The sequence below is a fragment of the Austrofundulus limnaeus genome, unplaced genomic scaffold (assembly GCF_001266775.1).
Source record: "Austrofundulus limnaeus strain Quisiro unplaced genomic scaffold, Austrofundulus_limnaeus-1.0 Scaffold194, whole genome shotgun sequence".
Lineage (NCBI taxonomy): Eukaryota > Metazoa > Chordata > Actinopteri > Cyprinodontiformes > Rivulidae > Austrofundulus > Austrofundulus limnaeus.
This window is the reverse complement of record NW_013952596.1, coordinates 865407-878344: the sequence shown is the minus strand read 5'-3', so window position 1 is coordinate 878344 and position 12938 is coordinate 865407. Positions and strand designations below refer to the sequence as shown.

Here is a 12938-nt window from a genome sequence, read left to right as displayed (position 1 = left end):
GTTTAATGCAAGCAACAAACGCCAGACCCTGGTGACTAAATATGGTCCAACAGCAACCGCATTATTCAAACAAAGTCTCCTCTGAGGGGATAACTCTTTTTATTTACATGTAAGAGCAGTGGCGGGCAAACAAAGCAGCCTTCGGTATGTGAAGTTAAAATCAAGGAAAGACTTTGTGCAGAATTCCACATCAGATAATCTCCAAAAAGATGCACAGTAATCCAGCATAATGATGTAATCAGAGAGTATCCGTYCAAATATGATACATGATGATACATTCACGGAGGGAAAAAAAATGAGAAATTTAAAGTTGCTTTTCYGAAAAACAAACATTTCTTTTGCTTCGGCTAAGGAGTGTTCCTCATGATCCACAGTCCTGCATGGTTTCACTGCTTTGACATTCAATTACCTGCTCAGAATGTCCTCGTGTTTAGCAGAAGCCTGTCACCTATTCGTTTCAGGCAGGTGTGTTAAAGCAGGAACACATCTAACATGCAGGACAGTGGGTCATGAGGAACAGAAGACCTTTTCTTTAAAGCACAGAAAAGGCTATGAGTCATTCAGTTGGTGTGGTAGCTGAGAGTCATTCAAACTCATGTTATTTTCATGCTTTGACCAAAAGCACCTCCATCTTTTCTCAACACAGGATTAGTCTAAAACTCTGGCAWGAAACCCTTTAATTTATTTATACTGCATCAAAACCTTTTTCTTTCCAAATTCAGCTTTAATCAGCCATGATTAAACACACGTGGACGGCAGGATAAAAAGGCACCACAATGAAGAAATCATTTCCCTTCAGTGTGTTTCACCATGTTTTTGTCCTCCCCCTCCCTCATGTCCAAAGATGGTTGTCTCATTGGAGCAATAATATGTTTACGGTTATATTTGACCCTCCTGGAATGCAATCACATTCTAATCTGAGCCCAGGCACAAACATCATCTTTAACCTGCTGCAGGCGAATAAACAGCTGCAGTCAATCTTATTTATACAGCTGTCATTTATTCACACAAATATTCTGGAAAAAGGAGAAATATTTAAAAAAGTCATATTTTGTTGTGACTCATTGATCAGCAAACATATCAGCAGAGGTCTAAAAAAYAACCAAGTAAAAGTAAAAATACTTTTACACATTCTCTAAGAAATAAACTGTTTACTGAACCAAACTGGTTCCACTAAACTAAGTTGAGTAAATTAAACAAAATATACATTTTCTTTTAATGAAAATATGTATTTAATTAATAAGTATTTAATTATATTTAATTAATAGTTATCCTAATTTTAAACTAAAAAATAAGAGTATACTTCCACTTTACTTTTTATGTACTYATCTGAGATATACTTGGCTTGTACTCAAAATATACTAAAAGTTTAAGTATACTTCTATACTAATGTACGTACTGTAACAAAGTAAATGTACTTACTTACGATGAACCTGTGCAAATCAGTAACCATAAGCTGATGTTTAATAAGTGTTTATTACACTTCATGGTACAAAATGCAGTAAAGATAAAATTATAAACAAGAGGAAAAGTCAAAGCCAATCTAAAGACCCGTTTTAAGATGGAGGAGAAAAAACTGATCAAAGCTGAAAGTACTTGAAAAATGACCTGCTGGGTTTGTGAAAACTTAGCTACTGAATCTACGAGCTGTAAGTTGATGAGATARGAATACATCTTATATAAAAAACATTTCAAAAATGTTAAAAGACTGAAAGTCCCAATTATAGTCTCAGAGTGTCTTGTAGATTTTATCATTTTAAGTGCAGTAATGATTTGAATAAAAATCCTTTTTTAGGAATAAAGGTTTTTGTTTGTTTATTTAGTTTATCCTTCTCTGTGGACCATCTATTATAATTTTATTCCAGCTTTATTGTGTAAAACAACAAAATGATAATAACTTCAAAGACTTGTTGTATTTTGCACATATTTYCTGCGATTAAATCTGACAAAATGACTCAAAATCTGGAACAAATCTGATRAAACATTAATTAAAAAAAGGCCCTGCAGCCCCAGATGTGGCCTTTTTGTGGCAACGTTGCCACCACATGGTGCAAAAATAAAAACACCATCTTCACTCAGTCAGGGGTTAATAAATAAAAGCATTTTATTATCAAAGTTATAAAATGTATACAACGTCAAACATTCAWAACAGAAAAATCAATGCAGGCTGGAGGCAGATGAAGGAACATTTACTGTTCAAATAAACCAACTGGCTCTTAAAGTTCAGAGGATTTAGGTTGAGTTCTGGGAGTTTCTGTTTAGGTTCATCTCATCTAGAGGGGTGAAGGTTTCAGTTCCTGAGCATCAGAGGTTATCATTTTACGCTTCGTGTCCAGGAGCTGTGTTTCCTGCAGAGGGACCCCGCAGGAAAACCTTGCCTCGGTTTTCACCGCTGTTCAGAAAATGAGACACTAGTCCATACAGAAGAGGTCTGCAGAGCACACGAAAAGAACTTCAGTTAATTTTTATCATTTATTTTTTATTTTCAGTGTTGATAAACAGGTAGAAACTGAGCTGACCGAAGAGGATCTTAGTAATTATTTATTTAAATTGTGTGTTTTTCAGTTTTCTCAAGTGGTCTGTAGAGGTAAGTCAAAAGAAATGAAACTGTGACATAATACTCAGACAACTTTAGTGTCTGCAAAAGGCTCTTATTATTAAAAACATGTTGTCTGTTGTAACGTAAAGAAAGATCGAAACCAGCTTTAACTCTGAAACACAGAGAATATACTGTAAATCATCTAACACTGTGTTTGACTTGAAACTTACACAGATTTGGAACTTGCATCCTCTGAAACCTTCAGCTCACTGGCCATAAACTCTCTGTCCAAAGCAACCTCGGGTTGGCCCGATTCTGAGGAAACAAACATGGAACATGGAAGCAGCTGGTAACTCATCCTGCAGACTGCCATAAGGTCTGAGGGAAACAACTACAACTCCTCATCCTCAGCATAACATGATTTGGTTTAAAAGTCTGGCATGAAAGGCAGCTGGTGATATGCATTCATTTAGAGAATGATGGGTCTTTAAATACACCCGAGGATCAGAAATATTGACACAATAAACCTGATAAGGGCCCTTTTTCAGCATTTCAGTTCCTAATTCTGAGAAAAAAAAGTCAGAATTATGTCTTTAATCTCACAATTCTGAGAATGAAGTCAGAAAAAAAGTCAGAATTCTGAGATAATTAATTCTATAAATCTAACTTTAATCTCAGAGTTCTAAGAAATAATCARAACTCTGGACAAAAATATTAGTTTTTGCTCTGTGGCCCTAATCCTCTTATTATATAAAATGGTAACTTTTATCTGTTAGCCCACCTGCTGAGAGTACCGACGCCGTGTACCTGTACWTGTTAAACTCCAGGTACTCCCGGATGAGTTCGTTTATCAGCAGGTTTTCGTGGGAGAGCGGCGGCCGAGGTTCACGCTGGTCATTCAGTGCGCTGAACACTTCCGCCCGGATACGAGCCCTCAGCTGACCCATCACTCCGCGAGACTCCAGCGTGTTGCTCACAGCTGGAAGAAAATGTTCCGAAAYGTATCTGAATTAAACAGCAACATTACTCGGCCAGACAAAAGTGAAAAGCCTCTGACTGTAGGTCAGAAAATTCAGCTAATTAGCGCACCAAACTTCATGACGTTTTCTTGAAATTTTCATTCACTTTCATATTTAAAAAATAATAATTGTCGAATATAGCTCATGTTTCTAATTTCAGATAACTAAARTGCATGGATCAAATCGTCAAAGATTTTAATAGCTTGTTATTTCTGATTTATGAGATATTTAATGGTAGCCTCCCCACATTCCAACTTAGCTAGCTACCTAGCTAGCYGCTACCTGGCATTAGAGAGCAGGAATAAAATCAAGTTAACTAGAAYTGCTTAAAGTACATCAAATATTCAGCTACACCGAATATACGTGGCTTTTAACAATCGAAGAAATCGCGGATTATTTAGTAACTGTAATTTTCTAAAAACTATTGACACTTATTTATCTGTATTGTCAAATGTCTTTATGAGGATTGGTATGGAGGATGTCAAGTAGTTGCTAGCTAACACGTACTTGTGATTTTTACACATTTGTMACGGGATATACTGTAACTGGATGTGAGTCATGAGTTTAGATTGCAGGTACGCAATAGAAAAGATAATGTAAGGGGGGTTCTTACCAGTTTTCAGCTCAGAGATAGTCGCCATTGCAAAAAATGTAAACAAACAAACACCRGTCAGCCTTGTAGACTACCTCCCTCTAGTGGCTGGGCTATGAAACTACAACAAAGTGGTTCATAACGTTAAATTTCTTTTAAGATTTTATTTTATTTTATTTTTATTTTGGATATTTCTCCTCTAAAATATTTTTTTATTTATAGTACTACAGCCATGGTAGTATGATGTGTATTGATTATCTTTTTTATTATTGTTTTGTCTAGAACTGGTGACTTTTCATAGCATTTCCATGTTTTTAAAGATTTTTTTTTGCTGCATTTAGTCCTTTTTTATTTGTTTTTCTTTGCCTTTTGAATATATAGWTCCACAGTAGTCACTTTGTAGCTGTTTATAGTCAATTTATGTCACACTTGATTGATTTAGCATGCACTTTATTTCCATTGCATCTCATAGTTTACAAATTTTGTCTCATTTTTGTTCCTAATGTATTTTTTGTGCTTATGTACTTCAARATTATATTTTTGGAATAAAATAAGAGGTCTCCTGGGCCACTACATTATTTTGTCAAAGGACTCAACAAATAAAAAATGTTAACTTTGTTGAAATCCAGAAGTAATGTAGCAATTCAAATGTGCAGCTATAAATCATATGCATGAAAAAAATCCCCGTCATAAAAACAGTCATTTATAAATGTGAAGTCCAAAATAACCACAGATTCAAATAAATTTTATTATCCAGCAAGATGCATCAAACAAGACAGTACATTAACAATAAAAGGTCAGTGAAAATAATCAAGCTTGTTATAAAAAGTATAAATAAAAGATTATCCTCAAAAATTTAAGGACACTTAATACATTTTGTCATACAGCATGACATAAATAAACACTTGGGTTTTTTCTTACATTATATTGTCTAAACCAGTAAGACAAAAACAGTAAACGCTTCTCTTCTCTGAAAGGGTCACAGGGTTCTTTCTTTGAATCAAGTCTAAAACTTTGCGTGGACTATTTACAGTCTGTCAAGTCAGCACCATAAGAAAAATACTGATTTTTTTCTTTTTTTTTCTGCATATGGTATGGCCTGAGTTTGTGTGGTGAAGGCACACAGACAACACGTCGAGATTTATCACCATTGTTTTTAAGAGGCATTCTCTTCATTCATGGTGGTTTTCACTACCGGTGTCAGGTTAAATTTGACCAACAAGGTCTCTATTGACTTTTTATGTGTTTACTTTGACAGAAATAAACAACAGCCACAACATAGTTGGACGTTTGCGAATGTCTTGGCTTACTTCTATGTTTTCCTCCAGCTCCCTGATGTATAAAAATGGACCTAAAGCTTAAACTCTGAAGGCTATTTAAACCTCCTTTCCCTGCATTTGCCAGCATGAACCTTGTGAAGGTTAGTGTGTCACAATATTTTCTGTCCCAGTTCCTGAGACGAGAACCAAAACCATAGATTTTTTTTCAGTTGACAAGTACAAAAGTGCCTCTTCTTTGGTATACAAGGCTAATAAAGTGAGTAAACATACACGTCTAAGCCTGAGACATCATCAATAAAAGARATGTGCTTTATAAACACAAACAAATACAAAACCAATAAAACAATCATCCTTAAAGAGAACAAAACTCTAACATCCGTTTTACTCTTTCAATCCAGTCTTTGGCTTTTTGAGACAAAACTAACTTCACTGCTCTGTTTGTAGCTTTAAGACTCAAAAACAAGCTTTTGTTTTGAATGTTCATCATGTCTTTTCCTGAATTAGAACAAGGTGTCTTTGTTTTAAAAAAAAATACTGAAGAGATGTGTCAGCAGCTGCTCTTGAAATTCATCAACAATGCCCTCGCCGAGAGAGTTTTGAGATGCCACAAAGCTTGAAACGGCCCCTTCGAAGAGCCACATAAAAAAAGGTGCCACGTCTGTACAGCAGGTCCTCAGTTCTCTGAGAAAATGCTAGACCAACCCGGCTTCCAGGCACATTCGGTAAAACTGTCCCCGTTGTGAGATGAGGTTGGCTGGAGAGTCCATCTCACAGATGTGACCTCTGTCCATGACGATGACTCTGCAGAATAAAGAGCACAGACATGGATTTAAACATTGATTTAGACACCAGATCTTTGTTATATTAAGTGCGTACTTGCATTTCCGAATTGTACATTAATATATCTGAAAAAATGAATTAATCAAATTCTTCCAAACTACACCACTTAATAAAGTTCAGGTCAACTTTTATGAATGATGTCATAGTTTGCTATAACTACCCTTAAGATAAGAATTTATTCACATTTTGAAATTATATGTAAGATGATGTTGCTTCAGACTATTGTCTAGTTTATATTTATCTTGARGATAATCTCTGTGGTAAAAGCGACCAATTACCTAATTCAAGGGTGTCTAAAGTGTGGCTCGGGGGCCATTTGTGGCCYCTGAACTGATTTTGTGTGGCCCTCGACTTCAGTTCAAGAATTTTACCTGGCACAGGTGTTTGATGTAGATGGAGACTTTCTATTTTTAATCAGGGCAAATTTATCACAGACAAAGTAAAATCTTATTTCAATAAAAATTATTGGCAACAACGCCAATTATTTGTTTTTAAATAACCAGGCTCTTAGYTTTTTTCACATCTATCTAGTGACCTCTACTGAAAAGCTGATTTTTCTGCACTCCAATCTGCTTTTAATTATTTATTAAATGTATCTGAATACAGCAAGCATTTTCAATGAAGGAGTGACCTAAATCCTGATTTTATTGATCAGAATTGACTAAATTGGGTTGTTTTCCCCCTCAAAACATACTTAAGAAATTGCAAAATTTCTTTCAATAAGGGAAACCTGAACACCACTATTAAAGTTTAATTAATTTACACATCCATCTCCAGCAATTAATCTGACTAATTTATTTGTTTAATTAAAGTATTCAGTGCTTAGTTTACTGTTGAGCAGGTTAAGGAAAATATATTTTGGCCCTTAAGTCCTTCTGACTTTATGAGTTTGGCCCGTTTGGACACCCCTGATCTAATTGTTTCATTGTGACATGTTGATGAGTGCTTAATAACCCCTGAACTCCTGAGGTTCTGTACCTGGTGTAGTCCATGATGGTGTTGAGGCGATGGGCGATGGTCAGGACGGTGCAGTCCTCAAACTGAGTGCGGATCGTTGACTGAATCAGAGTGTCCGTCTCCAGGTCCACGGCGGCCGTCGCTTCGTCCAAAACCAGGATCTTGGTTTTCCTCAGCAAGGCCCGGGCCAGGCAGACCAGTTGGCGCTGACCCAAACTACACAGACAAGGTGGAGGAAGAGAGGGAGACAATCACACACTAGATCTCTTCACGGCGGTTTTTAGTGTGACTGAGCRTTCAAAACAAAGGCGTCCATCTGCGCTGCAACGTGTCATACCGCTGCAGGGGTGTGTACCTGAGGTTTTCTCCTCCCTCTGAGCATTCATAGTTGAGTTTGTCGGGCAGATTGGACACAAAGGTTTTGAGGTGAGCGAGCTCCAGAGAACTCCAAATATCTTCATCTGTGTAGGTGTCGAAGGGGTCAAGGTTCATCCTCAGGGAGCCTGAGAACAGAACAGGGTCCTGTTGGAGAGGATCAGAAAAATCTAGTCATCAAATATGATCTGTAACAGAAATATAACTGTGAATGTCTCATTTTATTTTGAATATACTAAACCACATGTGTCAAACTCAAGGCCCTTGGGTGAAATGTGGCCCSGCACAGCATTTTATGTTGCCTGCGATGGCTTCAAATATGTTTAAATGTCTTAAAATAARCTACTTTAAAGATCATTGACCTTAAACTACATTATTGTATGTATTATTGTTTTAAAACCAGAGGTTCATAGYAACTAAGTACATTTACTTTGTTACAGTACTTAAATAACGGTTTTGAGGATTTGTAATTTTACCAAGTATTCTTTTTAAATCATTACTTTTACTTTTATTTTGTTACATTTAAAACATAAATTGAAACTTTACTTCTTTACTTTAAATTTTAACACCCAGTCATTATAAAATTAAATCTGGCTGAACTCACAATGAAAGGAGTTGTTTATGCTCTAAAAAAATAAAGGGTTGAATTTACTCAACCAAGACATGACAGCTGGTTTCAGTAAAGTAGCAGAGAAAATATGAGGGAATATACATATTTTCTCAACTTGGTTTAGTGGAATCAGTTTGGTTAACCACTTAACAGTCGCCCCTGAACTTCCTTAAAAGTCTTTTGACATTTTTTAAGGGTGCCAAACTAAAGGTAAGAACTGGAGGAAGTTGTCTGGCACCCTAGTCTTCAAAATAAAAGCCCCTGGTAGCTTCTGGAAATGTTTAAAGGCAGAAACTGCACCGTTTTTGCCCACAAATATTGTAAGTAAATTCAACAGTTTATTTCGTAGAGAGTGTGTTAAAGTACTTTTACTTTTACTCTCCCAATTTTTGAGAACAGTTTTATGACTTTTACTTAAGCATTTTCCTCGTAAGTGAAACTTACAAGATAATTTTCTGTTAATGTAATTTTACTTTTACTCAGTTATTTTTTCAAGTACTTTATAGACCTCTGCTTAAAATAAGCTGCTTTAAAGGCAGTATCGACCTTAAACTACAGCTCCYATAATGCATGTTGATCATTTTACTTGCAAAGCGACAACACCACAAGGTGGCGCTGTACAGAGTTCAAAAGTAGCTGTATAAAATTTCCATTTCACTGCATTTACGCTGCTACTTTTGCTGCAGCCCAATTGTACTGGGAAGTGGGACTTTCCCACTCACAAAGTATAAATCTAAACTGTCCTTTTCTGTATTATTTATTTCACMTTTAGTCAGTCGTACACRTAATAATTTTCAGTGTTTATAAGAGGACATGAAAACTGCTGTTTCTATGCAGGAAATACCACTTAGAGCTCAGTTATTGTTTGTTAGCGGTGCTCAGCCGTAACAGCGTGACAAGCAACGTAAAATTTTAGTTTTAACAACATTAAAGTTAATTACAGCTGGCCTTTTGAGGTTCACCATATAACTCATGTGCCCTCAGTGAAAATGAGTTTGACACCTCTGTATGAGATCATAAATACAAAACAAAAACCAGAGCTCAGGTTCTGGTACTGCTACTGCACCTGAGGGATGATGGTGATGCGTGACCTCAGGTCATGAAGCCCGATCTCAGCAATATCCACTCCGTCTACAAAGATCTTCCCCTTTGCTGCCTCCAGGATCCTGAAGATTCCCAGTGCCAGTGAGGACTTTCCAGCTCCCGTTCTTCCCACTATCCCAACCTGAGTTAAAGATTTTTCATTTTATGAGACTTTTCAGCACTTTCAGTTTTTCGGAGTTGTAGTAACTTCTGCTAAGGCCACACAAGATGAATCACCTTCTCTCTTTCGTGGATCTGCAGCGTGACGTCTTTCAGGGCGAGCTCAAGGCCTTTACGGTACTGCAGCCCGTAGTCCTGGAACTGGATGGTGCCACTCTGGGGCCAAGCCAGGGGCAAAGAGCTGCCCTCTGTGCTCCAGCTGGCCTGTGTGAGGCATTAACAAACGGTGAGTAAAGAGAAAGAAAAGAGCCTCTGTTTGGTGGTGTGTATGTGTGAAGGGGAGGGGCCCACCTCTTTGGGAGTGTCAGCGTACTCGTTAACCCTCTCCACCGAAACGATGTTATTTTCCACGTCGGTCCAGGATCGCACAATCCAGCTCAAGATTCCAGTCACCTGCAGGAGCAATGATGTTTTAATTTAGCTGTTCTTGATGAAATTAAGATTTAAAGTGCCTGTGACATCAAATTTTTGTGATAAATRTGAATGCACTTTTGGAAAGAMAACATGGATAACAWATYGCAAAAGCAATTTCACACCACTGAGATGAACAGTTGTCGAGATATTTGTATGTGAAACAGCAGGAAGTGATGTCAAAGGGGAATGTCTGCATGTAAACATAGCATTGCTACAATGGCTAACAACACAGAAAGCAGGGATTTCTCTGATGTTTCTTTAGATAATTTTAGTCCCTATAAGAGASAGATGAAGACGAGTCAGAGTTCAAAAAATATCGTTTTAATAAACAAAGACCAGAGAGAGTTCCYCTTTGATGTCACTTCCTGTTTCACTTTAGCTGAGCCAAATTCAAAAGAAAATATGCCAGTTATGTGACAAAATGGGTTAAATCATGTTTTATGACAATTTTCCAAAATATGAAGACATTTTCTTTGACTTTTTGTATTTGGATAGGCATGTCACAGGCAATTTGAGCTCCTGTGATATTAAGCTGTCTGAATTTTAGAGTTTGTGTGTGTGGAACATCTTACCTGGAGGGAGTGGGACACCGCCAGACCAACAATGCCTGGACTCAGGGTGCTTCTCCCCATTACAGAAAGAATGGCAGCAGCCAGGACCACAATGTTACCAACAAACTCCAGATTGACTGCCAGCCACCTACAGATGATTTTAACAGCAAGTCAGGAAACTCAACATAAAGACATAATCGCTCCATGAAATCATCCCTTGATTTCTCCCACATCGGCTCACCGGGTGGCAACAAATCGGGGGAAGTAGGAGGTCTGATTGAAGTCGACCCGCTCGTTCGCCTGCAGGATGAAGCGGGACTGCTCTCCGAAGGCCCGGATCACGCTGGCACCCTGGACTGTCTCGTTGAAGTGGGTGTAAATGGGCGAGCGGCTCACAGCTTCCAGCCTGCGCAGCTGACAGGATGTGGCGACGTAGAAGCTCTGCGGCCCACAGTGGAAAAGTAAAACACCAGCTTTAATAAATCAGCAAAACAAAAAAAGGGAGCGCTGAAGGCTTTCCCGTAATTTAAACTGAATGTTTTAAATCTGTGTCAGCAGGATGGGAACGAAATATGATGCAGCATCAGAGGAGTTGATTTTGGACCCTGGAGTATTCCAATAACACACAGTAATGAAATACAGATTCTGCTAAGCCCTGTTTTTTGTGTCGGGGCCATACCTGGACAAAAGCGTAGAGAAAGGCGAGAGGCAGGATGATCACAGCTGCGAAGGGTGTCGCTATCAGCACAATGATGCAGACTTCCATGAGCTTAAAGACGTAGCTCAGCATCATCTTCAAACCATCGGGGACCATGCAGTCGATGGCATCAATCTCCTTAGCGAAGCGGTTCAGGAGGTTGCCGCTGGGCGTGGATTCAAAGAAAGACATGGGAGACCGGAGGACGTTGACCAGCAGGTCCATGTGCAGCTGGCGAGAGGCAATGATGCCGCAGATGGAGATCGCAACGGTCGTTCCAAAAATAGCAATGCCTGAAGAGATTGGAGACATCAACCTGGTGTTAGCGATGATCCGAACCCTTCCCTGATTTCTAAAAAGAAAAACCGACCTTGCACAAATCCCAGCGCTCCAAAAACAGCCAGCTTCAGATCGGTATCAATCTGCGTGCCGTTGACCACAGGATCGTCAGCCCACATGCTGAGCCAGTAGTTGTAGGCCAGAGAGGCGCCCTGCTGGAAGGCGTACAGGAAGACGATGAGAATGATGATGGCCAAGCCGATGGTCTTGAAGTACTTCTTGTACATCTCCAACCTGACCTGTGGGGGTACAACACAAAACCTACAAGTCAGTTCCAAGGTATATATATTTATAGACGGTCATTACCAGAGAGCCAAAAGCTCTTTAGACTTACTCGTCCAGTGCAAGCCTTGTCAACCTCTGTCAGCCTCCCCAGGTCCTCTGGTACCTGCTCCTGGTCAGCTTCAGACACGGGCTCCATGTTTTGCAGGTTGGTATTAGTGGTATCACCCCTGAATAGTCAAGACGAGTCAGCGGTCTGCTTCATGAAAGTTATTTTAGGATTCTTGTGCACTCTTGCTGTTTACGTACCCAATGAGCTGCTCCTGCGACAGATCCCTGGAGAACGGCATGAAATCAACCACACTGAGTCGAGCGTTGGACCTCCTGGAACCAGCTGCATAGAAAGGGCATGTTAAGTGTCGATTTATAAGGCACTACAGTGCGCATTAATGAATTATCTCTGCACCTCTCTGAATGGCGCTCTCTTTTCTCTCGGTGCTCGCGAAAGTGTGAATGAAGTCAGCAAAGGCGCCGTGGCGGCTGAGCAGCTCCTGGTAAGAGCCGCTCTCTGTGATTTCTCCATCTACCAGAACCAGGATGAGGTCAGCCTGAGGCAGGAAGCTCATCCCGTGGGTCACCAGGACGCGGGTCTGTTAAGAAAGTCAAAAGCCGGTCAGGAAAAGCATGACGTGAGTTCACTCGGATGTTACCCTGAGGTAAAAAACAAAAGTCTCAACAAGTGATAGTCTCCATTTTAAGATCAGAGCAAACAGCACTTTGCTAGTTTTTGAAGGGAATTACCTTGTCTCTAAGTACTCCTTTGGGTCCAATGACTTTGTCAAAGATGTGCTGACCCACATGTGCATCAACGGCAGACAGTGGATCATCCAGCAGGTAAACATCAGCCTTTCTGTAGACGGCCCTGGCCAGACTCACCCTCTGCTTCTGCCCTCCTGAGAGGTTCAGTCCCTGATAGAGGAAAAAAAAACTATAATTCTAAAACATTACGTGCAAAAACCATGCAAAAAGGAGTTGGCAATTCATACCTTCTCTCCTATTTCTGTTGCATCTCCTGCAGGTAAGATGTCCAGGTCAGGCAGCAGGGCGCAGGCCTCCAGCACGCGCTGGTACCACGTTTTCATCTTCTCCCGACCGAACAGTACATTGTCCTGGACGGTGGCGTTCTGGATCCAGGCCTGCTGGGGCACGTATGCCACAGAACCCTGCAAAAACACAAAGA

General features: G+C 39.4%; 2 protein-coding genes across 2 annotated transcripts in view; both read right to left on the bottom strand.

Moving 5' to 3' along the window:
* Positions 1-2081: 2081 nt before the first annotated feature.
* Positions 2082-4261, bottom strand: cep20 (centrosomal protein 20). The gene is made up of 4 exons (XM_014018521.1): positions 4172-4261; positions 3321-3518; positions 2770-2854; positions 2082-2431 (listed from the first exon to the last, which is right to left on the bottom strand). The coding sequence occupies exons 1-4, from the start codon at positions 4197-4199 to the stop codon at positions 2320-2322; spliced, it is 423 nt and encodes a 140-aa protein (XP_013873975.1). The 5' UTR covers positions 4200-4261; the 3' UTR covers positions 2082-2319.
* Positions 4262-4878: 617 nt separating this feature from the next.
* abcc6a (ATP-binding cassette, sub-family C (CFTR/MRP), member 6a) overlaps positions 4879-12938 on the bottom strand; it is a gene marked incomplete at its 5' end in the record, with an annotated part of 30462 nt that continues 22402 nt past the window's right edge. Inside the window, 15 exon segments of the mRNA XM_014018520.1 lie at positions 4879-6231; positions 7249-7443; positions 7583-7749; positions 9279-9437; positions 9533-9679; positions 9767-9868; positions 10462-10588; positions 10682-10881; positions 11120-11430; positions 11508-11715; positions 11811-11928; positions 12008-12092; positions 12165-12348; positions 12500-12667; positions 12745-12921. Of these exon segments, the coding sequence (XP_013873974.1) occupies positions 6123-6231; positions 7249-7443; positions 7583-7749; positions 9279-9437; positions 9533-9679; positions 9767-9868; positions 10462-10588; positions 10682-10881; positions 11120-11430; positions 11508-11715; positions 11811-11928; positions 12008-12092; positions 12165-12348; positions 12500-12667; positions 12745-12921 (2457 nt within the window). The 3' untranslated portion in view covers positions 4879-6122.